The sequence below is a fragment of the Suillus subalutaceus genome (assembly GCF_016647625.1).
Source record: "Suillus subalutaceus strain FC151 chromosome Unknown DFJ58scaffold_1, whole genome shotgun sequence".
Classification (NCBI taxonomy): Eukaryota; Fungi; Basidiomycota; class Agaricomycetes; order Boletales; family Suillaceae; genus Suillus; species Suillus subalutaceus.
The window spans coordinates 1102977-1128215 of record NW_024540250.1 but is presented as its reverse complement, the minus strand read 5'-3'; the positions used below and the strand labels follow the sequence as shown (position 1 = coordinate 1128215).

The 25239-nt window shown below is 48.9% G+C and overlaps 8 protein-coding genes across 8 annotated transcripts; 1 reads left to right on the top strand and 7 right to left on the bottom strand.

Annotated features, from left to right (window-relative positions):
* Nucleotides 1–229: 229 nt before the first annotated feature.
* Nucleotides 230–1570, bottom strand: DFJ58DRAFT_753702 (uncharacterized protein). The gene is made up of 4 exons (XM_041387938.1): nt 1318–1570; nt 1115–1260; nt 893–1052; nt 230–839 (listed from the first exon to the last, which is right to left on the bottom strand). The coding sequence occupies exons 1-4, from the start codon at nt 1468–1470 to the stop codon at nt 300–302; spliced, it is 999 nt and encodes a 332-aa protein (XP_041251489.1). The 5' UTR covers nt 1471–1570; the 3' UTR covers nt 230–299.
* Nucleotides 1571–1617: 47 nt separating this feature from the next.
* On the bottom strand, nt 1618–3019 carry DFJ58DRAFT_693853 (replication protein A subunit RPA32). The gene is made up of 7 exons (XM_041383423.1): nt 2950–3019; nt 2789–2901; nt 2627–2737; nt 2427–2572; nt 2223–2379; nt 1930–2174; nt 1618–1879 (listed from the first exon to the last, which is right to left on the bottom strand). Exons 1-7 carry the CDS (start codon nt 2957–2959, stop codon nt 1801–1803), a joined length of 861 nt encoding a protein of 286 aa, XP_041251488.1. The 5' UTR covers nt 2960–3019; the 3' UTR covers nt 1618–1800.
* Nucleotide 3020: 1 nt separating this feature from the next.
* Nucleotides 3021–7107, bottom strand: DFJ58DRAFT_753697 (N-acetyltransferase B complex non catalytic subunit-domain-containing protein). The gene is made up of 19 exons (XM_041387937.1): nt 6902–7107; nt 6769–6854; nt 6579–6717; nt 6403–6521; nt 6270–6344; nt 5921–6216; nt 5647–5870; nt 5446–5597; nt 5045–5387; nt 4811–4992; nt 4718–4765; nt 4514–4670; nt 4360–4460; nt 4127–4309; nt 3816–4080; nt 3686–3768; nt 3561–3635; nt 3348–3500; nt 3021–3297 (listed from the first exon to the last, which is right to left on the bottom strand). The coding sequence occupies exons 1-19, from the start codon at nt 6942–6944 to the stop codon at nt 3184–3186; spliced, it is 2838 nt and encodes a 945-aa protein (XP_041251487.1). The 5' UTR covers nt 6945–7107; the 3' UTR covers nt 3021–3183.
* Nucleotides 7108–16811: 9704 nt separating this feature from the next.
* On the bottom strand, nt 16812–17306 carry DFJ58DRAFT_740600 (uncharacterized protein; the record flags this gene model as incomplete). The annotated part of the gene is made up of 3 exons (XM_041387093.1): nt 17098–17306; nt 16953–17024; nt 16812–16895 (listed from the first exon to the last, which is right to left on the bottom strand). Coding segments are annotated over exons 1-3 (309 nt in total), but the record flags the coding sequence as incomplete, so codon positions are not given.
* Nucleotides 17307–17926: 620 nt separating this feature from the next.
* On the bottom strand, nt 17927–18329 carry DFJ58DRAFT_753652 (uncharacterized protein). Its single transcript, XM_041387936.1, has 2 exons — nt 18300–18329; nt 17927–18251 (listed from the first exon to the last, which is right to left on the bottom strand). Exons 1-2 carry the CDS (start codon nt 18323–18325, stop codon nt 18050–18052), a joined length of 228 nt encoding a protein of 75 aa, XP_041251485.1. The 5' UTR covers nt 18326–18329; the 3' UTR covers nt 17927–18049.
* A 1116-nt stretch (nt 18330–19445) lies between these two features.
* DFJ58DRAFT_753649 (uncharacterized protein) lies at nt 19446–20609 on the bottom strand. Its single transcript, XM_041387935.1, has 4 exons — nt 20292–20609; nt 19877–20234; nt 19582–19808; nt 19446–19530 (listed from the first exon to the last, which is right to left on the bottom strand). The coding sequence occupies exons 1-4, from the start codon at nt 20564–20566 to the stop codon at nt 19515–19517; spliced, it is 876 nt and encodes a 291-aa protein (XP_041251484.1). The 5' UTR covers nt 20567–20609; the 3' UTR covers nt 19446–19514.
* Nucleotides 20610–20659: 50 nt separating this feature from the next.
* On the bottom strand, nt 20660–21407 carry DFJ58DRAFT_753647 (uncharacterized protein). The gene is made up of 2 exons (XM_041387934.1): nt 21261–21407; nt 20660–21204 (listed from the first exon to the last, which is right to left on the bottom strand). The coding sequence occupies exons 1-2, from the start codon at nt 21378–21380 to the stop codon at nt 20887–20889; spliced, it is 438 nt and encodes a 145-aa protein (XP_041251483.1). The 5' UTR covers nt 21381–21407; the 3' UTR covers nt 20660–20886.
* DFJ58DRAFT_753646 (uncharacterized protein) lies at nt 21297–25090 on the top strand. The gene is made up of 14 exons (XM_041387933.1): nt 21297–21333; nt 21393–21596; nt 21652–21985; nt 22038–22311; nt 22368–22607; nt 22657–22857; nt 22923–22999; nt 23051–23238; nt 23287–23360; nt 23411–23521; nt 23568–23793; nt 23842–23981; nt 24051–24515; nt 24573–25090. Exons 2-14 carry the CDS (start codon nt 21484–21486, stop codon nt 24956–24958), a joined length of 2829 nt encoding a protein of 942 aa, XP_041251482.1. The 5' UTR covers nt 21297–21333; nt 21393–21483; the 3' UTR covers nt 24959–25090.
* Nucleotides 25091–25239: the final 149 nt, after the last annotated feature.

The window sequence follows — 25239 nt, the reverse complement described above, 5'->3', positions numbered from 1 at the left end:
TAAGTATGTAACAGCTCAAATGCCAGGACTCCCAATGTCTCATTAATGCATTCGTGATATATTTTGAATGGGGCTTGATGGATACTCATGAGCACATTTCCCCAAGGAAAGCTCCGTTGAATTGAGTGGGACTCACTGATATGTGCAGGTGATGAAACTAAACTGAGGCGCGAGGCGTGAGCGCAATGCGGTCATCATCGAGTGGTCTGAATATGTATATTTCTTCGAGAAGCCAATCTATGTCGGTGCTGACCGCAAATAATAAACCATGAACTATCACGATGATGAACACAAACCATTTACCTGAATTCTTCCTGAGTGATCTCAATCACCTGTGTCACGCGCTCGTACACAGCAGTTATCCAAACCCCATAGATAGCATCACCCTGGAGCTGATACAGGTTGGACACGATAGCGAGTTGTGTCGCTGTCAATTGGGCTAGCTGGCTATAATATTGTGGAGAATACTGAGAACTAATTTGGAGCGAGGAGCCAAAGGAAGAAAGGGGGCTCGGTGTTCGCATGACTGTGCAAAGATGGGCCACCCGAACAATGGCAGAATGAGGAGTTTCAGGCTCACGTGCGAGAAGTGGTGTAAGAAGTTGGGATGCAGCTTGCTTTGAGGTCGATGCGGAACTCAGACCCTCATTATGATCGCCATACCGCGGTAACGGCCCAGCAGGAGTCTGAGGAGAACTGACATTTCTACCTTCATCATTCTGGGGCAGATCAAAAAATGAACGATAAGATTGTTCAAATGCTCGCGAGTCGGCTGCCATCGAGTCTTCCGCATCCCCTTTGAATTCTTGGACGACAAGCATCTCGTCTGTGTTGTGAGCCTGCGTAAAGTCGGAATACATATGTCAATCATGAATCCGGAATATGCACATACCTGTCCTTTGTGCCTCTCGACCATCAAACTTGTCTTCATGCACTCAAGAGTATGATACATAGCCTGATGATATCCTGCCCCAATCATGGACTCAATATCGATTATTTTTTGCTGGCCACGCTGGATAAGTTTGCCCTTGACACAAGCTAGACTGTTGTCACTTGATGGATGACGATAAGATTAGAAATTTGAATTATATTGTAACTTGAAACCACGACGCACAATTGTCGTATCATGGCCGAGAACGCGGCATGATCTTGTCCTGCTGTGTTACTCCGTGACCCATATATTCTCCCAGTGCCATCATCGAGGTCATAAACACCTCGAGCATCACTGGTACGTAACATGACATGGGTGACCAGCAGGACCTTCAGGGATTTGAATATGTTTGATCTTTCAGAAACATTCAAATAGTAGTGACTCGCCTTATCGAACTTGGCCCCACCAAGCGAGAACTGAACATCGTTGGCTAAGCGTTCCGCCTGCAACGCTTGGTAAACCGTGATCGGTCTGATTGATTCTGTTTCAGATGACTTGATGATTGTTGTTTCCACTAGCAAAGGTTCGCAATCTTCCATCGTTGTGAGCACTACGGAGACGCATCGAAACCGTTTCCAGCTTAGTGGCGGCTGCCTGATCGACTCGGACACTGTCTACTGGGCCTGGGCCTTGGGCCTGAGGCCTGAGGCTTGAAGTTCGAAGTTCGAAGTTTGAAGACCCTTGTGTAACAATGTTTACCATCCTTCCATTTTGAGGTAACTACTGATACTTGTCTTGCAGAAGAAAAAAACGAACGACTACATCAATCAGGATTCAAGGAATCGAACAAGAGTCTCGGCAGTTTCAACACTACCTAAGTACTCGCAAGCAACTTTCATTGTCAGAAGTACACGACCATGGTAGGTCCATCAATCAGCAACCTTGAAGTGCGAATCGTCAATAGTAGTAAAGACGAGGCCGTCGTCCATGAGTTTATCTAAAGCATTACTGGGGATTGCGTCAGACTGGCGGAGCCGAGCATGCCTTGTGAGACATACCTGATTGTGACAGCATTACCTCCGACAGCACGCGCAATAGAACCAACGTGCACGCCTTCCTCATTAGAAGGTTGGTTCAGCATGAACGTTATGATCGTATATTCCAACTTCGGCAAATGGGAATATTGGCTGTTGTTCGTAGCCGGGGAATGTGACTGAACTGCGTATGCAGAGCCTCCGGCTGCCGGGGGTCCGGTAGCCTGGGCCTGTGGAATTGTTTTTGGATTTTGTCCAGCACGAGGGGGCTGCTCACGAGGATCAGATCAGTAATATCGTAATTTGGTGTAACGTACCGCTCCTTTCGCCCATATTAGTGTGACCGTCATCGCTTCCAAAAGGTGGAAGTATATCTCATGAGGCGACTTGACTGGCCGTATATGAGTCGCATTTACGTATCGCTTGCTGCCAAACATTTTCAACGTGCCAGATACACGTACGTATGATCCCTCACTGTCCTCGCATTAGTTTCACTGCGGCCTGCGAAGGAGGAAATTTACGTGATGGCACTCGACCCCGTTCCACTCTCTTCTATTGAGGAGTCAATCCAATGTCGGGCTTCGATGCGACCCGTGCCATCGTCGAGCCAGTATAAGTTGTTGGTGGCTTGGCTCTGTATTGAAACGACGTGGCCGACGACGGTGACCTGCAAATTCGCAGTTCGTCCAACTAGCTACGCGAAAATGGATGTAAAAATTACCTGGCCGAGTTCTGTATCATCCAGCATCCACTCCGCGTCCGAATGCGCTTGGGTTGCATTTAGGAGCTGAAGTACAGTCAGAGGTCGTAAGGAGTGGGCTATCTCGGTTCTCTATATTGCACTCAGTTTAGGAGAGAATTAGAATGGTTATATGCAGCGTACTCGACTAGCTCCTCCCGGGCTACCGCTTGCGCTTCCATATGGCGATCCACCAGTCATGAATCCACCACCTCCACCTCCACCTCCAGCACCACTGTTTCCGTAGTAGTCGTTGACTTCCCAGCCTAATTAGTAGGATTTTCAGAGATAGTATGACTGCTCACATTGACTCATCTCGTTGACGTTCCTTTAGTGAGTGAATTTATCGTGATGGCGCAGTGAGCAAGACACGATAGAAACGCGTAGAGTCACAAGTCACGCGTATTGCATGACATAATTCAATGTCACAATTACATCCGACAAACCTAAGTACGTAGTGTGGCAGTAGCATGAGTAGTGAGTGGGGAGTAGGTGTAAAGTAATATATGCAATGTCAGTATCGAAAGTGGAGGGCCGGTTCACTGGCCATAATTGGTGCAAATCTTGACCATTCCTTTACCAACGCCCTCAAGTACTTTCTTGCGCGACTCGCCGACGTTCTTTGCAATATTGAGCACAAAATCATGATGCAGCTAACGAATGATGTCAAGGCATGATCTGATGATCGAAAGCGCACGCCTACCTTCGGGAAATCGGCGATGGGTTTACAAGACTCAACGAAGATCTTCCGTCGTTCAGCAGACCCGGCCACCTCGCCTATCTTCAAAAGGTCATTCGACATTGTCTTGAGTACCGTGCAGGCCTTGGAGCGAATATCCTTGAGGGATTGCACGAGCTGAAATGTGAGGAGATGGGTTAAGACACGTCTTTCATTAAAGCCTATCATTCCACTTACTGCCCCCAATTTGTAAATCTTGACAACAGATGCGGTCTTGAAGCGATGGGATTCCACCGCAAAGAGAAGGAAAGCCTAGACTTAAAGTGAACAAAGCGTAGACTAGAACTCGAGTGAAAGTGTACTTCTTGGGTGAGTGTTGCTACATGCAGTAGGTCCGAGGGGAGGCTCTGGCTCTGTTGTAACTGCACGAAGCGAGCGTGCATATCTGTGAAAAGAGTGAGCAGTGAGCCAGCCTAGGAAAACTGAACGTACGCTCGAAGAACTGTGCCACCAATTGAGGCGGTTCCTTCACAGGAGGAGCTTCTTCGTCTTTCTTTGCATGACCATTGGCGTTGGCGTCACCATTTAGGGCTTTGAGGTCAACACCCCTGAGCGGAAGCCCGGTCCTGAGCTCATTCTGCTTGTTGGCCTCAGCAAGAACCACCGCAGGAGGCGGGCGAGTGTAGTCATGGTAGGGCTCGAGCCAGTCACTGACAGCAGTGGCCCATTCCATAAGTTGCAATTCATCAGCCGTCAACTAATGAGTTGTTAACGTGAATCATGACTCGACCAAAATATCCTACCTCTGCTGCTTCTTCAGGTTTTCGGATAGCTAGACGTTCCCTGAGAGGAAGTTGGACTTCTGGTTCTGGGCTCTTCTTTGGCCGGTCACCAATCAGTAGCTTCTCCTCGACAATATCATCCAGATCACTAGCATGCTGCAAAGCACGTATGTAGATTTTGATGAAATACCACAGCCATCCTTGCTATTGAGAAGGTCAATAAATGCAAATATCAACACAGATGAATAGCATACTCCAGTCGAGCTGCCAAACATCAGGGTCTGGTCGTTCAGCGAAGGCTGACATGCTGGTTGATAATTGGGCAGCATGCCAAAGTCCCGGTTGTCATGGTGGACTGAGAACAGGAGTCAAAAACGTACATGTATGACACTGAAGGCCAAGGCTTACAACGATCAAAGACAAATTTCAGTTCTATCAGTTCCATGTCAATCAAATCAGAATTGATAGGTTCATGTGTCATCCGCATGCGAACGTGCTCAAGCTTAACGACGTCACGTTGGAGGGAGTTCTCCAACTTGTCGTCAAAAGAGACAAATTCTGGTATCTGTGGAGGGTAACTATCCTGAAAGCACAAGAGTATCAAAATCTGACCTGACTGTACTTCTCTGATGTGAATGCACGAATGATGAAATCCGGGGTCTATGAAAAATGAGAGAGAGGCTGATATACAAGAAGGGTACTTACATCTTGGGAATTACTGACATAAATCTGGCTTGATTCTATGCATTCTGAAGGGTATGTCAGGTCTCCAGTTGCAGAAAGGGAGAAGGTCAATGCCCGTGTGAGAAGAAAGTGGGAAAGAGTGTCATTTTGGACTTGTTTTATATTGATGGCACGGTAGTGGTCCAGAGCCAATGATGAGGCTCCTGTAAGTTACTCGTCGGTATAAGACCTTGGAACACCCGTAGGAACACATACCAAGTAGACGGTATATGCGTACAAGTAGCAACCGAATCTGGAACGACATACGACTCTTCGTCAAAGCGAACTCCAGCACAACGGCGGCATTGTACAGATAGCTCTCGTCCTTGGTCATTGTCCACAGGCTGACAAATGCATGACCGACAAGGATCGCGAGATCATCGGCCGGCTGAAGTTCGGTTACAGGCAAGCTGGAACCCAACTCTAGTCCCGCCATGTACTCTTCGATATAGGTGGATGCCAAACACAATTCTTTGTCTGTGGATAGTTCTGAAGCCGTAAGACTGATTCGTTGTAACTTCCGAACATTTATCACCCGTTGCAGATCCCCCGTAGTAGCCTACATTACCAAACGAGCTTAGGACACAGGAAAGCCCAGATGGAAAAACAGTACGCACAAAGGAGGATTCTCGAGATGCAAGGAAGCTTATCCACCGCGATTTCGCGTCGGCGCCAAGGTCTACACAAGGCCGCAAATCTTCGAAACAACACGCCTTATCGCCAAACTGGGAGAAGTAGTTCTCCATCGAGTCAACCAGAGTGCTCTCATCTGTCAAAGTCCAAAATCAGTGTTTAAGTTCTCAAAGCAAGGATCATACCAGAGGATATTCCGTGGGAAAACGCGTTTTTCTCGAGCTCCAAAAGTGCCAAGGAGGCAGAACGGTTATTTGAACCATCTGCCTTGGCGATTTCGGTCAAGAAATCGCGTGTTTTCGCAATGTTCTCTGAGCACTCTGACTTCCCCTCTTCGCTGATATCGGACCCTTGCACTGAAGCAAAAGCGGCATCGATCACTGAAACGAACTCCAGCCAATTCCGGTCACTGAAGTGCACATTAGATTACATCAAAAGTAACACATTATGCCCGCTCACTTGTTTTTGATCTTCTCTTGAGCCCGATCCCCCTCGTCCTTGTATAGACCGCGTTTGCGCCAGATTTCCCTGCGAGTCTCATTACACACAAGACTGGCCGAACAGATCGACTTCCCGATATCACTTTCCAGCAAGGTGTTTGCTTCATCCCACAGTTGAAGCTCCTGCAGGATGACCAGATGCAAGTGGAAGCGGTCCACGGCCATATATGATGGTGTCGGACATGATGTGACATGACGGTGAGCCAATTTGTAGAGCAATGTGCGAATATTTGGAGGAGTGCCAAGGTCATTCGCCTACCTCCCCACAATTAGAACGAGTTATTTGCAACACAATGCGATGCACAAACCTGGAGAATTGCGCCTGTCACGGCCCAGTATACGTATCGGTCCCCCTGGAACTGCTTGTGCATTCGGGTTGCGACCTTAGGGACAACACGATTCGACTTGTGTACAGGAGAAGGAACAGTTGGAAAGACTCACCTGTTGGCAAGATTTCCAGTTGCCAGTTCGCACATGAGCGAAGAACGTTTGTGCGCCGAGTTCCTCGCTGTGAGGTTGTTGCTTAAACGCGTTATCAAACATGGCTACCATGTCGGAATCTGTTGTTACAAGATGAGTTCAATACAGGCAAGCAGGAGCTAGGGACCATCATGTACTTCTGGCAAGGCCCTTGAGGACATGCGTCATCACGGATAGTGTGGAATCATCCGTGACAGCGGCAGCAAGGATCTCGTCGCATAGAACTAACGCTTCCTCTACTTTCTGCGAACGCGTCAATGCAAGTGCTTTCAGGGCCTACATGGATGAAATGTTAAACCGCCTCCAGAGGGATACTAGGGCACATACTTTAACAAGAGTATTATTAGTATACTTTTTGAGCACTTTATTGCATGCATTAATAGCAGACTTGTTTGATCCATGGTCCAGAGCATCTATCACAGGTCAGTTCCGACTTGCATACGCGTTAACGATGGCCAACCATAGATGGGACGAATCTGACGTTCGAGTGCAGCTTCTGACATATTCGATAAGAGAATCTAACTAAACTGGAGAGGTTTGTGGAGGGTCGAACGAAGCAGCAAGAGAAGCTTCAAGTTGGGTGTAGTGCACGCGAATTTTTAGTGCTTTGAAACTTTCTCTCGCCAAGCGTTCCGCCGCGACCCGAAGCGGCAACTCTACTTGAAAGTTCGATCACATTCATTGCGACCGTGCGGTCTCTACTAAGTATAGTCTCGTTGTCGGACATAGTCACGTTTATCGGATCTCGTTGGATTTGGGTCCATGAACGACCTGTTTCCGGATCTCCACTCATCCAGATCAGTGAGTGGTGGAGCCCAGTGCTGATACTTCTGTGCACTATTTTTCACATAAAGCGAATATCCTACACAAGTACAGAAAGCACTATCATATATATAGCTAGTACTGCAGCACTTGTTCCTGCATTTTCGATGCGTTTGCCTAGTTACGTAGGGTAAATTTTATTCCGCACATGGACGCAATTTCCTGTTGTAAGTTTATAGGCATACGTTCCATGCAATCAATGAGAACACGTCAGAGACACCCTTTCTCCGAAATCTATGCAATCATAATATCTCTAGCGTCCTGATGTCCATCATGTCATGAACAGAAGCCATGTCCTTGACCTGCGCCATGATATTGTGATCAGACACGATTCTCTTGTATTCTCCACCACGCTGCTGTGCTAGGAAAATTGCGCCAAAAGGTTGTCCAAGGCGAACGATCAACCTTAGCATATCAACGGGCTCATTCTCTCCAGGACATTCGCCGAACGAATCGGCCAACGGAGACTCGAGCACAGACTCGTCCACGCTCTGCGTATCGTCTGCAAAGTCAGGGAGTCCGAGGTCCTGACGATTCCATGGGCGAATTAGCAGAAATGTCTGCCGATCGGGCCTTGCTCGCGGGAATTGAATCAGTTTGTCTTGGGTAGTGATTACCAGGTCTCGAAGACCGTCTGCCTTGACATCATATGTGGAACGTGACTCCTGGTCTTGATCACGGCTCCGTCTGACTTCTATCACGGGAAATGCGATGCACGGAAGTTGTAATCTGGAAGTAGCGAAATGAGGAGCGCTGAGGTTGTCGAGGATGGTATACAGTTTCGAAACTGACTCCTGCAGCTACAATATTTTGTAGTGACCGACGTCTGCATTTCGTCTTCCGATAGAGATGGCAACATGCACGGCGGAGATTTATACGGGGTAATGTCAGCTGGGAGACAGCTGTTGAACTTGGATGATTTTCAGACCCAGTCAAGGGCAGAGATGTCGCCTGAATGAGCTATGATCTCCTGCAAGAGTCGTCCGAGCGCGTTCTGTCTCTTCTCATCGTATATTACAGGGAGGTGGACGCGCAAACGCCAAACAATGAGTATGCAATGTCTTCCTGCAACGTGGTGATACGGCTCGACGCCCATTGAAGTTTCTCTCGGGTCCCTCTCATCCCCGGGCGGAAGGCTGTGAGCGCCTGTTTGTTTATGCCTGTTGAACGTTCCAACTCCTGCACGATAGCGACTGATTCCTTGTGGTTGCTTGAGCGATTGTCGGGATACAGAGTCCAATCTGCTTGGTAGAAGAGAACGATGTTAGGAGCGAGGAATTCCTGGACAGTCCATCCTCGTGTGTTCCAAGTGCTCTTTGCGAGTGCGCCAGACTTCGACGAAGGTGGAACATCCGATAGGTAGACGATGGTAAGTGCTGAGAGGTGACACCAGACGAACATGGAGTTCAGTGATTCTTGGAGTTCGACATTGTTGTTCTGGTCGATGCAGCAGGTATTGCTTCATGCCCAACAATACCCCGCATCACGAGCGGTTTTGCAGAACATCTGCAACTTCACTAAAGTTCCGACCGGATCCAAACCGTACACGGCCTTGTCCTGGATGTCGTGCAGCAGCGGCTCCTTACTTTCCCACCTACGCGATAACATGACCCAACGGACGTACATCTCCACTGCTTGTTTGATGGGCCCCGTTTGCAGGTGCGCACGCGTCATTAGTGAATACAAAAGCTCCTGATACTCGTTGCTCGTGATGAAGGTATGAATCTGTGTCTGTCGATCGCACAAACACCCGGTAGAAGTGTTGATTAGACGAAGTGGGCATTCTCAAGTTGTGCGTGAATGACTGTTCGAAAAGCGTCTTCTACGTCTGATGGACTGACATACTGTTGACGCAGCTCTGCAAAAAATGTGACCTTTGAATTAACAGGCGAGTTTTTCGGGCTTACATCGTATCTGCGGGTCTTGAGAATCATCCAACTTGGAGAGCGTGATTTTGAAGGCCTGGACTGCTTCACCATAGCGTTGCGCACCTTGAAGCGCTTCATGCTTCAGTTCGTAACCGACACAAGACGAAGGGTCGAGTTCCACGACCTGTGAAATCGGTACGACGGTCAGCAAGGTGGCTAGGAAAAATGATGGATATCACCTTCTCCGCGTCATGAAGGACCTCTGCATACAAGTTTTGCGCAAACTTTGCCTTACTGCGGTGTGCAAAAGGGGTGTGGCATGAAGAATCCAGCGCGATTGCAGTGCAATAGCCGTCTCGTAATTGTTTATGGCGGCAGCAGCATCTCCTTTTGCGACACAGCGCGCAGTGCAGTCCTGCTTGAAGGCCAGTCGACACCAGAATCAGTCTCGATGTTCAAATCATCCAAGACCCTCGCGTATTCACCGGTAGACCATTCGAGGAAACTGGGATTCGCAACCTATTCAATCGTGCGACACATCATATACCGATGAGATTCGACAGCTTCGAACACTCGATCTGCGCGGAAGAATGTTTCGCACCGTCTTTGGTTGACGGTTTGCCATAACGAATCCAAGTCCCAGTCGAAGAGCTGTCCAATACATCACCAATCAGCGGAAGTGGCCTCTGCAGCGTCGTAGTGATGCACCACCATGAATATTTTCAATCTAGGTTCGGAAAGTGCTCCGCGAGAGGATAAATCGATGATACTGGGAATGTCATCGCTAAGTAGATCGGCTGCTTCGCTGTACCGCCCATCATCGAAAGCAATTATTGCCAGCTGCACGCGTAAATACGACTGACGAGTGCATTCGAGAGTGAGAAGACTCATGAAATTTGAACTGAGGCTTACATCGACAACGCTGCACGGAAGTGTATCTGAGCGTTGATAAGCGGTGGCGAGTTCTTGAATTCCTCGCATTGCCTCATCATGGCGACTGGCATTGAAAAGTGCAACAGCCTGGAAAATATTCACCAAAGTCTTATCATGAAAGACTGGCTACGAAAATGGTACGGGAATACCTTGATCAATAGTAAAAAGGCGATAGTAATCGGATCACGATTCGAAAATACGAAAGTGAGATCAAAAGCTCCCATTGCATCGTAGAGCTGCTGGTTGCCGCAGAGGACGATGCCCTTGGAAATGTAACCCAATAACGAGGGTTGGATAGCAATTGACTATGTGACAAATCCGAGTCAATCTGTCGTCAACAGTTTCATAATAGGCAGAGCGCCTGACCTTGACTGCGTCTTGCAGCGCGTTGTCCCACTCGGAATCACGCGCTCTTACAATTGAACGATTGGCATAGGAGCGGTCTTCTGGGTCAGCAGCCCTTCATCGGGATGCAGGCTCCCAGCAATGAATGCATTGGGGGCTGTCGTGTTTATACCGAGGATCTACATGAAGCACTGAGCAAGTTCACGTTCCATGAAAGTAGACGCATCGAAGGCGAATAGCTCACATTAAATAAAGAGTGTTGATCGTTGATCGCCAGCGAGTTCGTTAGTGTTACATAATCTTTGTACGTAAGGCTACAGATTCGCAGTTTCAAAAACTAACCTCCAAGTAGTATACGACGGTCAAGCCTCGCAGTCATCAAGGCCCCCATATTCTCCCCTCCAACTACGTATACGTATACGACCGCCCTCACCCTGCACCGCTACGTCATGCATCATGTCCTCCTATTTTTTACATTGGAGAGGATAAAGTGTGCCACGGAAATAGTCAATATGCACCCACTAATAACTACGATTTGCGACTAAGGATTCCTGGCCTGTGTGCGTTGAAGACACGCATAGTAACTGCATTATGAACGCCCTCTCGACAGCTTCGTGGGTCGCAGCCTACTTCTCCTAGTCTCATATGCAAAGATTCACATTGTCACTCATTTATCGCGAGTTCAATGCAGATTCATGGAACTTAATTGTAGTCCTTAGACTCTTCCTCTTGAGTCTCCAGAAACCGACTATCGAAGAGCTCCTTGACGAGGACGCCCGCTGTGACATCCTGGTGCACCTGTGTCCAATCTTACCCTCTCAAATCAATGTCATCTATTGTGCCGGAATCTCTCCTGCTCTTTCCATTGCCTCAATTTCACCCCCCATTCGCTTGCTCTTGCCCGGTGCTTTTGAATCCCCCCCTCCAGCTGTTTATGCATGTCTCACTGCTCGCATCATCCTTACACGGTTCGTTTTCACGGTGCTCTCGTTCTCACCGCTTTCGTTGATTACACGTTGTACTGTACTGAGTGTACACAATGAACTACATATTTCCTCCTGCCCTATTGTCTCAGATTTTTAGCGTGCTCGGTGCAACGGGGATATGAACGGCCACAGATGACCGCAACAACGATGTCCCTCTGTTCAGCTTCACCGTGACAGTCCGCTATGAGGAAGCACCGATACTGTGCACTTCAACACAATCCACGGCGCACGCGCAAACGCATCTCTGATATCGGTATGTATATCTTGTCCGTCGTTACGTGCTCTCACAAATCAGCACGAACATCATGCATTGGCATGAGAGTCACGCGCTTCAATAAGTCGTTCGCTCGGACAACCATGAACTCTGACGGGATGCTGGGTATGAATCATATAGAATACAAAGTATGATCCACCGTAAACGTTACATCCAAGTTATATGTGAAATCTCCAAAAAAATCAAATTGATGGAATGCAATCATTACAGGATTAAGATCTGTAAGTGTTGATTTTATTAAGTGCGGGGCACGGAAAGGGTTTTGAAGAGACTCACTCCTCTCGGCACTTTTGCCAGTGTTGTCCATGTGCCATGCGACTCAAATCAAGCTCAGGACATCCTCTGGGTATCACTAATGCAGTTGCAGGGTTATAAAATGGGTTTCGAGAAGCAGGTGGTACCCAGAATAAGAGCCGATGTTTGGGCCCCACCACCCATCCACTGTCACTATTCAGGAAAAAGGGGGTAGAACTGTGGTCGTCATCATGGGATGCTTCCTCCGTTAGCTCAGAGGTGTTGCAGAGCGCATGGATGAAGTTGGACGAGAAGGAAATGAAGTGATTGTTCCGAGTGTTCGATTTGATGGTAGTGGTGGCCTCGATCGTGCGATGTTCATCTGAGAATGCCGAAGGATCTGACACGGCGCACTGTTGCGATGTCTGCCTCGTCACTGCATCCCACAGCCGAACAGTCTTATCGTTCGAACCAGTGATGACGCAAGTGCCGTCCGGCGAGAACGATACCGAGTTGACATAATGAGTGTGCCCCCGCAAGGGCTCACCGATTGGCTGTCCCGTCCATGCATCCCACAGCCGAATAGTCTTATCGTCCGAACCAGTGACGATGCGAGTGCCGTCCAGGGAGAACGAGACCGAGTTGACATAATCAGTGTGCCCTCGCAAGGGCCCACCGACTGGTTGTCCCGTCCTTGCATTCCACAGCCGAACGGTCTTATCCCTTGAACCGGTGACGATGCGAGTGCCGTCGGGCGAGAACGAGACCGAGTTGACGTAATCAGTGTGCCCCCGCAAGGGCTCACCGACTCGCTGAGCATCCCACAGCCGAATAGTCTTATCGTAGGAGCCGGTGACGATGCGAGTGCCGTCCGGCGAGAACGAGACCGAGTTGACACAATCAGTGTGCCCCCGCAAGGGCTCACCAACTGGCTGTCCCGTCCCTGCATCCCACAGCCGAACAGTCTTATCCCTTGAACCAGTGACGATATGAGTGTTGTCCGGCGAGAACGAGACCGAGGTGACTGAATTAATGTGTCCCTGCAAGGGCTCACCGACTGGCTGTCCCGTCCATGCATCCCACAGCCGAACGGTCTTATCATCCGAACCAGTGACGATGCGAGTGCCGTCCGGCGAGAACGAGACCGAGTTGACATAATCAGTGTGCCCCCGCAAGGGCTCACCGACTGGCTGTCCCGTCCTTGCATCCCACAGCCGAACAGTCTTATCCCTTGAACCAGTGACGATGCGAGTGCCGTCCGGCGAGAACGAGACCGAGGTAACTGAATCAGTATGCCCACGCAAGGGCTCACCGACTCGCTGGGCATCCCACAGCCGAATAGTCTTATCGTAGGAGCCGGTGACGATGCGAGTGCCGTCCGGCGAGAACGACACCGAGTTGACATGATGAGTGTGCCCCCGCAAGGGCTCACCAACTGGCTGTCCCGTCCATGCATCCCACAGCCGAACGGTCTTATCGTTTGAACCAGTGACGATGCGAGCGCCGTCCGGCGAGAACGAGACCGATTTGACACAATCAGTGTGCCCCCGCAAGGGCTTACCGACTGGCTGTCCCGTCCTTGCATCCCACAACCGAACAGTCTTATCCCTTGAACCAGTGACGATGCGAGTGCCGTTCGGGGAGAACGAGACCGAGTTGACATAATCAGTGTGCCCCCGCAAGGGCTCACCGACTGGCTGTCCCGTCCTTGGATCCCACAGCCGAACGGTCTTATCCAAAGAACCGGTGACGATACGAGTGCCGTCCAGCGAGAACGAGATTGAGTTGACATAATCAGTGTGCCCCCGCAAGGGCTCACCGACTGGCTGTCCCGTCCCTGCATCCCACAGCCGAACAGTCTTATCCTCCGAACCAGAGACGATGCGAGTGCCGTTCGGCGAGAACAAGACCGAGGTAACGGAAGAAGTGTGCCCCCGCAAGGGCTCACCGATTGGCTGTCCCGTCCCTGCGTCCCACAACCGAACAGTCTTATCCCAAGAACCAGTGACGATGCGAGTGCCGTTCGGCGAGAACGAGACCGAGGTAACTGAAGAAGTGTGCCCTCGTAAGGGCTCACCTACTGGCCGCCCCGTCCCTGCATCCCACAGCCAAACAGTGTTATCCCAAGAACCAGTGACGATGCGAGTACCATCCGGCGAGAACGAGACCGAGGTAACTGAATCAGTATGCCCCCTGAGCACGGTCTGAACAGCCGGCCAGTTCATATCACGTCCAAATGCTACACGAAGGGTATTCGGAAACCATTCAGAAAACTTTTTCGATAGTGGAGAGTTGGCAGGCGAGAATGGGAGTGCTGACACATACAGATGTGGCGTGCTGTATAAAATGATGCCGCCAAAGACTTGAATGAACCTCTGTGTGTCCATTGCAGTCAACGAGATGTCTTTGAATCTGGGATGGCCCTGTGGTTGCGCATTAGCGTTTTATCTGGGACTCAGTAGCAATGTACTCACCTTCAGCCACAGGGGAATGAATGAGAGGGCAGCAACTGCACCGCTGAGCGCATTGATCAGGGCGAGTAACTCGAGCCAGAAAAACAGCCGTTCGTGGTCGAACAACAATTTCACTTCTGTCGCGAGCTCCTTGTCGAAGGCGGTGGCTCGTACGTGCGACGTCCAAAATCGACAGGAATATGACAAATGTGGAAGAATGCATTTTTGAACTCGTTCTTGCAGCCTGGGATCTTCGCAATTAGGCAGATACGACGACTTCAAATTACAGATATTGAAGCGGAGATCGTGTTCCATCACTCGAAGTGACGCGAATGCAAGGTCGTGTTGCGCCTTTGACAGGTCAATGAAAAACTCTCCGCTGAATGATTTGTCCGTCAAGAAATCACGGAAGGATGTGTGAAGGGGTCGGATTGGGGAATCTGGGCTGGTGGTGCCACTGAGGAGGGAGCCCATGCCTTTTACCACAAGCTCCACATCGAAGTTGTCCTCTCGCATTGGAAAATGGCGCCTCATGGCGTTCAGGGAAGCTAAAGGAAGGGGTTCAGCCGTGCCTAGTATTTGTCCCATCACTGAGCGGAATCTCGCTAGAGCCGTCGAACGCGATTTCTGCGAATGCTGGACATGGGTAGATGTACCACTGGGTAAGATATCTGTTAAAATGAGGTCATACATGCTGTGCAACAGCATGTTTTTCTTAGCAGGATCGCGTGACACCACGGCGTCGTAGCAATCAATTGGAGATAGCCCCACATGAGGTTCTTTGACGTATCCGCAGGCGAGACGCGCCCACTCGAAAAGTCCATCAGCTTTCTCAGCGAGCACTGCGAACTCTCTGTCCTGGAAATCCAGCCCTTCCAACTCCTTGGATACGTAAGCATGGATGTCGCGCTCTGCGACTGCTGTTGGAATATCATCCATCGACATCTGTCGAATATGCTGAACACCACGAAACTCGTCTTTGATGTCACCAAGCGGCCGAGAGGTGACGATGAAGCGGAAGTTGTCTGGGAGGTCCGTGATTTTGGGAACAGTGGGGTTTTGATGTTTGCCAGCTAGAATACGGAGGAGGTCTCTTCGTGTCTCCACTCCACCGCTCTCGTCCAGTGCGTCGATCATGATCAAGATGGGTCCCATAGTTGACCCAGATGACTTCTTCAGTGGTTCGATAAGAAACTTCTGCCACTGCTGGGTGATATCTGCTGTATTCTTGAGCGAATTCGCGGTCTGAACTGCATCTGCTAATGCTCGCCTCATCTCCACATCACGGTCAGCCAGGTCGCGTGCGATCGTAGAAAAGATCTTTTCATGGCGACGATCTGCTTCTCGCTGGCGGTCAAAAGAGTAACACGAACCAAGCCCTCCCACGTCGTTGAACCACTTAGCAATGGTGTGGCCGATGGCCGATTTGCCCTTGCCTGCAGGACCAGATAGCCACAGCACGCGTGGAACGTTGTCCTCAGTGCTGTTGACCCATTCCGTAATCTGGGAAAGGATTTCCGTGCGCGTTCCTTGCAGGCATTGTTTCCTGGTATCTAGTCCCGCACCCGCTGCGTAAGTCATGCCACTGAGATCTAGTATTTCTCCTGACAAGGTATGAATATATGTCAAGTCATAAGGACGTTCGAACGCTTACCCGTACGGTGGACGTGTATGGCTACGTCGCGAGTGACTTGGTCCCGGAAGTTTTGCATGAGCATATCCAACACGTTGCTGTACTGTTGAATCGTATCGTTCGTTTCCGAGATGACGTTCTTTCCGAGTCTCATCCCTGCGATAACGATATAAGCTTGAGACAATGCAAAGCGCAGCAGCTTGTTATGACTCACAAAAAAATTTGGTCTCCGAATAATTTTTGATGAATTGAGCACATTCAAGAGTTTGCTGAGAGATCTGTCCAAGGGTAATGTGCATTGACGAGATTTGGCCGAGCATCTGATCTTGTGCGATGAACATGTAAACTTGACGCAACTTTTTGACAAGTCCGAGTACCACTGCGTCACGATCCGCTTGAGTGAGAATAATCTGCACAAATATTTGCTGAGCAGTGGAAGATAGGAAGAGAGAAAAAGAAAACATACTTTGGCTGCACAAGACAATACGCCCAGTGCCATCTCTGTACATGGATGTACCTGTGGAGCTAGATTAGTTCGGTCCCGATCATGAGGAAGGCCCATACATCCGTGATCTTCCCGATAGCATCGTCGAATATCCTGAGAGGTTTGAGATACGTGTCCTGGAAACCGTCAGCAGCATCGAGATCCGCTTGTGTGTCTTGGTCAACAGACGCCACAATTATCGCAGGTCCCGACAGTGTATGTATGCGTTGTGCAGCCTGTTGTGCATCCAGAAGTGCCGATTGGGTATCAGCCTGAACCTGCACGACCACCAAAATTTAGAGAGCACAGAGACTGAAGAACAAGTTTGAGAAACCTACCTCGTTGATATTCGGGGTTAGTGGAGCACATTGAAGCAGCACATTCGGGGGAGCAGGGCTATGGCTACGGGAATCCTTCGAGCGCTTGTTGCAATCTTGGTCGTATTCTAGGACACTCATTACGCATGTTCGTGGACTCACCGAGACCCTTAACTTGTTTGCACCGTCCTTAACCTTCTGCAGAAACCGACCGACTCTGCCACGGGGTCGGTGCTAGACGAAGGATGCGTCGATGTCAGTGTTGGGATTGGAGTGAACTAGTAAGTTATCCTCATAAGCCACGTACCGAGCTTCCACGAGCTGTTGCTTCGCTAGATGTACTAGTTTCTTGAGTCGAATTCCTCGATGAGTTGCCTTTCCTCATTGCGAATAGCAGTTGACGATCAGTATGTAGCGAAATAGTAAAATGAAGAAAGGTCCTACAGGGTCCTACCATCATTTAAATTTTATGTGACATAACAGGCAAGCCTAGACTCTCGAGGCAGTATGGCATTTGTTGCACAACTTGCACTGCATCTGCAAAACCGATTATCACGTTAGCACTCAGGGACCTGTTACCTTGTCCCTATTATCGTAGCAACGCCGTTCGCCACAGTTTGATTAGCTTTGGTCTTTTTCTGTATTGTTTTCGATGGGCGGATGCATATCAACGGACGTTGTTTGCCAAAAAAAAATCAACGTTTGTCGTGTGTATGTTATTTTCAAGATAGTAAGAGCATGAAAAGTCTAATATGCAGGTACTTGACCAGCCCTGCGCCACATACTTGCTCCCGCACGGGCACCAACCAGTTCAGAGGCAGGGGTTGTGCTTCCACTGTTGCTCGTGGCAATCGCGGTGGCCAGTTGCAAACCCGGCACAGAAACTGATCTTCGAGTTTGGTCAGAGTCGGCTACCGTGACAACCATCATATCTGTGTCTCATCCCTAGTGATCATTCCCAATAGGTATTGAATGTTTCGTATACTGAGTAGTGATTCGCGTCCCCTACTAAAGCGGCGAGACGATCGAGTAGCGACCGCAGGACTGATGGGGCACGGCCATATCATGGCATTGATGAAGCCTATTACGATCTCTAGACTTTAGCTCCATTGTAGCACATGCAGCTCGTGTTTCGACTGTAGCGGATAGCATCCACCGCTACGCAAAGAACTGAGCTGAAAGAATACTAAGAATTGATCGCTACATACCAACTGCTATTACTGCATACATCCCAGCCATACACCTTAACTGAGCCGGAATCAACCGACTACTCTGGAAGATGGTTCCGCCTCTCTCTCAAGCGCATTCAACTTTTCCTCCCGCTCACGCTTCCATTTTGCCCATTTCCACTGCACGAGTGCCGCAAGTCGTTTGTCTGGCGGGGGTGCGGTGCGAGGATGCGTTTCGTGGAGGTAATAGGCAAAGCAACCTGTGAAAATGCCTAACACCGGGTCAAGTCCACTAGTTGTTATAAGCGCAAGCTTTTCAAACTGCAAGGGTTGTACTTACCGTGACAACAACACGGGTGTTGGCATGCTCGACGCAAAATGATTAGTCATCCCAAGTCTGAGTTTCTTTCCGTGCGGCCAGAGTGGCTGTGCCAATCGTACAAGTTGTCTGCAACTTTCATCCACTGGCAAGACATCGGGGTCATCAACTTGTTGGTGCAATGCCAGTGAATGTGAGTTGCCCAGGGCTTCGTTTCTTTTATCTGATAATTACAATCGCAATGATTTCTTACTATTCGATTCGAGTACGGGTTAAAACACAGGACACCGACTTGAGCCTATAGCACGCGCAAGTGCATGTAGGAATTTGGGCGGCGGATTTATTAAAAAGAATGATATAGAGGGTTGGTTTAGGCTAGAGAAACTAGGGCGGAGGGTGGCGGAGGGTGTACTTTCATTTACGCAAAAGTTGTTCAACTACATAGTACTGGTACACGAATATTTTTCTTCCTTCATCCATATAGCTAGTGAAGACTGCAGTACAAAATAAACGTGTTCATGTTGCATATTCCTCGGTTGCATCAATGAGTCCCTTTCGAATGTATTTTTGTCGAACCATAGGAAATCAACTGGCCAACCGATGCTGCACAGGAGTACCAGCAGTATAGAGAGCGCCTGGCATGGCGAGGCAGGACGCATTATAGAGGATAGCAAAAGATGAAAGACGAGCCGACTAGAGAAGATGTCTAGTTGCAGAATTCAAGACACCTCCAGACGCATGTGCTTTCAGGTGGATAGTGTGTGCATAATGAAAGGAATATGACGAGCGTTTATGAAGGCGATGATCACGGTGACCTTTTCTGAAGGAGCTGCAGAGGTGCCAGGATATCAACCGGATGTGTAGAACAGGGTTGATTTTGATGTGCTTTCATCTCCGGACTTCTCCCAGAACCATGATGATGACGCATAACACTGAAAGCGCCGGCGTTGGGAGGAGCGACCATGCTATTGAACGTATTTTCACTGCAGTAGGAAACAAATACTGATCTATTAGCGATCTGCTCGTCCACGCACATAGTGGTGTCTGAATGGCTCGCCACCAATCAAATGGGTCTGTCCTTGGCGTTACGACTACGCATCAGTAAAGTTGATCGTCTCATAGACGGCACTGTCATAATGTTGCTCTCAAGTGACACGCCAGCAAGACTGCTAAAATGATGTTGCAATTAATGCGATCCATAAAATAAACATGATAGATGGTGAGAGTCATGTACACTCATGCGCTAGCAGCCCTGCAGAGAGATAATCAGACAATGAAGAAGGTCTATCGAGAACACACTCACGCAACTCTTTTTGGCTGGACTGTCTCTACAGCCTCGATCTCAAACTCCGAAAGAGCACGGTTTGAGGGAGGTTCCTGAACTAACAAGTTCCCGTCCACGCCACCCATGCGTTCACAAATTGCCAGTGCCTGGTGATGGAATTCCACGGGAACACCCTCAGCCTTGTCTGGCAACAGAATATGGGGGAGAATACGAGTATGAAACAAGCGATGAGCCACAGAACCACCCTACAAAATGGATGCGTGAGCGATGATCGCAACACTTCAGGTTTGTGATACAGCGTGAAGGGACGTACAAATTGATGATAGACACCACCCATCACGGACTGCACCGTGTCTCCCATGACTTTGTAAAGACCCACACTTCTGACGATACCAGGATTTCCCGTTAGTGCATTTTCTAGTTCAGCATCTGCGGACTGTTTTATTTTTGCAGAAGATTTTTTGACATTTTTGTGGGCCAGTAAAACATCTTGAGAGACAGTAGGAGCCCATCGCAGAATACGACCCAAGGACCACCGAGGTGCGACGTGTTCGCCCAGAAGGTAGGTGTTTAGAGCACGAGAAGAGAGATATTCATAGTCGTGCTGATTTTGGTTCCGCGCGACGGAATGCAGGAAGAGGAGATAATAAGACTCGAGCACGCGACGTCCTGTAAAAAACAATTAAGTACTTGATATATATATATGACGGATGACCAAAGTCTTTCCTACGAAGCTGAGCCGTCCATTATGACCGTGAACAGCTGCCTTGTGACTTCCATGGGTGAGGATACGTTGTGCAAGCTCGGGAGGAAAATGGAGGGAGGGGAAAACATTATTTAAGTGAGTAGCAAACTGTGCACTATCCTCGGCAATTGGGAACGGTTGAGGAGCTCTTTTGAAGGAACTGATGGACCGACGAAATATTCGGGACATGTTGCAGCGCCAGCAGAACAAATTGCAGCTTGGCTTGCAATAAGTTTTAGCCTCTTGCCCGATTTCCATAAATGGAATGCGTGTAGCTGATGGTCCGTGCGCGCGATTGTGGTGTATATAAACGGGGTGTTGACAGTGTAACAACTCATACTTACCTTGATGGCATAGGCTCCTTCAAGTACCTGGGTTTGTGGGCCGTGGGGACCCTTCATAGCACGGCGACCCTGTCCATACAGAGGGTAACTACGGTTTGTATGGGCTCCGGCTCATGCACCGTCTCAATATTTTCCAGTCCTGCCACGGCCACTCTGGCTGGGCAGGCCGTCCTTTTTTTGATCTTTGGTAGTCCTAACCCTAACCCTAGTGTATTCTAAAAATGGAATGTACCATTAGACTAGGAGGCGGTAAAGATGATTCATAACCCCATGGAATGTCTTTCTTTCATCAGCGTCACCTTCCCTACGAAGCGCGATTCCAACTACAACACTTTTTCGGTCTACAACCATCTTCTTCGCTTCTTCAACCCAGATAATAGTGGCAATTTGTGCTGCATATAACGAATGCAACGTCTGCAAATGTTCAGAGGAAGCCCCACCAAGTAGCGGTGTAAGTTGAATGGCTGCGGGGGGCGCAGGGAGTCCAGTAGAATTTGATTCCTCATCGTGAGCCGACAATAGTGGTATCGTCGATGGAATAGATGCTTGAATCTTTTTACATCCTTCGTTAGTAGTTGATTAATCAAGTACAATTGCTAAAAGTGCACCAAGTTGCCAACTTTGCCCATTTGCGTAACAAGTACGAGGATACGATCTGCAAATCCTTGTACCATAATTTCCGTAGGTACACCCTCCAGCTCTACTGAGGTGGAATGTACGCTGAGCATGGTGATCGATAGGGAGATAGAGACGGTTTAATACGGAGATCTAAGTCCTTAAGTCCCGTTGTCATTTATTTGTTCCGTGAACGCATGTTCTCTTCAAGGAGAAATGTACCCTGACGCCCGAAACTCTCCTTCCAAGGGAAAGGCAAAGCAAGCTGATGCACAAAATTGGCACTCACACTGGTGGGATTTTAATCCCCTAGCAGATCATCTCAAAAGGTCACTTCCAATAAATTTACTCAAAACTTTTTATCTAATTCGCCTATGCTTCAAGACCCGTCGCGTGGTCCAATGCATCAACCATATTCACTCCACACCCTTCTCAGCCCTTAATACTCGGAAGATTGTTCTCTTCCTCAAAGCAATTTATCATCGTATCTCCGGATCAAATATTGAACAATCCTGCTGCTTATGAACCTCCAAATGTCATCACAGTTTCATCCAATGACCATTGGTTATTCGCATACTTTCCAGGCCGCGACCGTGACGGCGTCGGATGTCTGTGGCAGCGTGGATACAGTATCGACAAGTGGAATATCAGAGACTACTGGGCTTGCGAACGAGGCGCTGGTATAGTCAGCGCTGTGTTCGTCGGCGCTGAACGCGAGGTGACATCATCTATTTTTTTTTTCATATTCAAATCGTTAAACCTCGTGCTAGTGGGTTACATGCCCGGATGGTTCTACCACTCGCTTGACTCAATCCGGACCTCTGACTCCTATCTATAACCCAACCCTACTCACAGTAACTCAGGCTCATCAACTAAATGTCTACTTCCTGCGGACTTATGCCTCAGGTGTAAAATCTTTGACCTGTTCCCTCGTGCAGCCGTGCTATACTGCTGAAAATGCGAGCCAAGTTGCTCATGATCCTCCCCGTGGACCCAAGACTTCCAGGCTCTGCAGTGCAGCTTCCTTAAGTTTCATTTTCCACGGTGAGCCTGTACCTTTGGCCACTAGTCGCATTCATCTGAAATCGTACGCGTCTTAGATCGTACGCGTCTTGCAGAGTCTGTGTTTATGGTTGCCATGCGATCCCGACGCTATCCGTTATCAGATACCTTAAGAGCAGCAGCATCGGACAGCTCGCATGATCTCGGACTTTCTCTTGATATGCCTGTGGATAATCAACTGGATGAGCGCCCACCATTGTTGGATTGGAATTCTTATGAAGAGGAGCAAATGATCGAGCTTTGTGAGGTGAAACTCCGTTTCGACGGCATGCACATGTGTACGTCCTCCAAAATATAGAAATGCAGATTTCTAATATCTTCATGTAGTCATCATCGCCGCACCTCTCTCACCCATTCACCATCCCGGGCCTTGCCTGACAAACTTCATGTTCGTCTCGGTACCTGCGTCCAAACCAGATACTTCCACTTCGCCCAAAACATCGCCAACGAAGGACAAGCAACCCCAACGTGGTCAACTAGAACTACCTACAACATATCTAGTCGCATCATTCTTGGATTTCGAGGAATGTAGGTTGATTCACAGTCACATTGTTGAGCACTCATTTTTACTCAATAATCGATTGATTGAAAAGACGCATCGCTGCCAAAGTCTCGCATAGTTGCATATTCAATAGTCAAGGTCGTTCCTCCAAATGGAAAAATTCCTTGGGTGAGTATGCCTACCTCATCGTGAGCCAATTTTTGATCGAACTGCGGATAGGCTGCTCGGCTTGTCGGAGATCGGTCTTTCTCTCCTCGCATCCTTACAGTTGCTGCCCCTGGCTCTTTGTCGATTGCAACGAGAAAGATAACTGTAATTGTTGCAATAACCAATCCAGGGGGTTCGTTGCCGCGAGGCGCAGCCAAACCAAAAGAGTTCCCTGTGGGCAATCTCTTTGCCTTGCAACTGTAAGCCGTCAATTTCACTTACAATGCTCTTGTCCTAACTGTTAGCAGACCTGACCTCTCCGATGATACAGACTACGATCATCCAAGCATTCTTGCACCTGTTAACAGAATGAGCGGCGATTGTGAGTCCATCTTTACGCTTGCAGAGCAATGATTTACTTTCCCGGGACAGGTCCTCTGAGCATATTCACATCGCCTAACAAATTACTCGCCTGTGCAGTTTCGATGTTGCAGACCTCCATCTACACACTTCCAAGGGCACGGATTACTTCAGGATCGAAAGGTCGGTAACGTTACCACCCACCTGCGTCGATACTTACGCACCTTAGACACCCTGCATCAGTTGCCGCTCGCCCAAGCTCTGACCATTGCACTTCAATCTCGAAGATCGACAGCAGATATCTCTCACATTCTGTCTCTACCAAGTACTCCAGCCACGATGCTGCACGATACGCTATTTGGTACGTTGACCTCCTATGAAGTGAATGCCCGTCTTGGCACCGCGAACTCGTTTACGATGGTCGACGTGATGGGAGTTGCTGTTGAGATCTACAGGTGACGAATTTCCATATTTTCCAATGCATGTATGCTGATGTGCAACAGAGCGAGGGCACGTCAAACGCAGAATGAAGATGAGAAAGAGAGATATTTGATGCTCTCGCGAAACGCTCTCAATGTGTGTTCTGTCTCTGCTTGTTTCGCCGCTTTTGAAGACTGCCAAGAGTCAGAGGAATATGACCTCGGTGAGTTTGTTGCGGATTCATGATCGTTAAAACAAACACTTAACGTAGTCACTTTCATTCTTTCAAAAGAGCCCGTCTGGCAGTTAATCAGCCTGTCAACTTGGGTGGTTGCTTTCTTGGAGGATCTCATGAAAGAATGCGTCTTTCTGGCTGACCTGGCCGACCCAACCCCAAACACGAGCCTGAACCCCAACGAAGTGATGCCGAAGGAGGAACCTATGGACGATAACCCATTTCTACGAAATTGGCTCACATCCCCCTTTCAACAAGCCACAGACCAATCGCCTCATTCAGTGTCATTGGACGCGCCGATACTTCTCCATCTAGTCCATCCGCTTGCTCTCACAAATCTTAGGGCCGTAGTTTTTCACGTCAGCTCTTTTCACCGATATTTAGCCTCGATGACGGCAAAACGGGAGAACTCGCAGTTCGCGAGGGATACCATGCTGGACCTCATCAGTTCATCAGGCTTGGACCTAAAAGTCCTCGAAGACATTCTCAGCACTGCGATCCCGGAAGCAAGTGCAATTCCAGGTGCGTATCTCAATTCTTTGTGTATGTATTCGTCGTTGAAAGCTTAAACTCATTTAGTGGAAGAAGTCATGGCTTCATTCGCCGAGGGACATCCTGTGCCCGCGCAGCATGGGCAATTGAAGAAGACCATCCGATCGCTCACTACATCATCCGCGATAGACAGGCCTCGTTTGTTCATCAAGTCATCTGATCTTGTCGACGGGTTTGCGAATCTGTCAGCGTCGGATCGTCCAGTGGGAGACGATCCGGGGATGGACGTGGTGACCAAAGGAAGGCTTCTGACGCAAAATCCTGGGCTGTTTTGCCTGAGGTGCGGTGGACGCTCGCAGGTCGGAGGTGAGGTGATGGTTGGGGGACATTCATCTCCGAGATGGAAGTCTTGGGAAAGGATGTGGGCGGCGAGGTGCATCTGTGGGGGATCTTGGGTGAGCGGGAATATCTAGCGTGTATGGATACGCCGCGCCGTGCTGTGCTGTATATCGTGCGTTTGACTAGCACCCTTGACTTGATTGATAGGCCTAGATACTACTTGTCATGTTGCATCTCCCACTAACCATTATTGTACAGAGTTCTTGGCATGCATTGCGCAATCCCTGAAATTAAGTGCATTTTGCGGGCCGCTTTGACGGCTTGGTGGTGGTGCAACTTTTAGTAAACCCCAATTCGCTTCCTCGACACAGCCATTGATCGATCGAGACTCGCTTTTTTAAAGTTTGTCAGATCT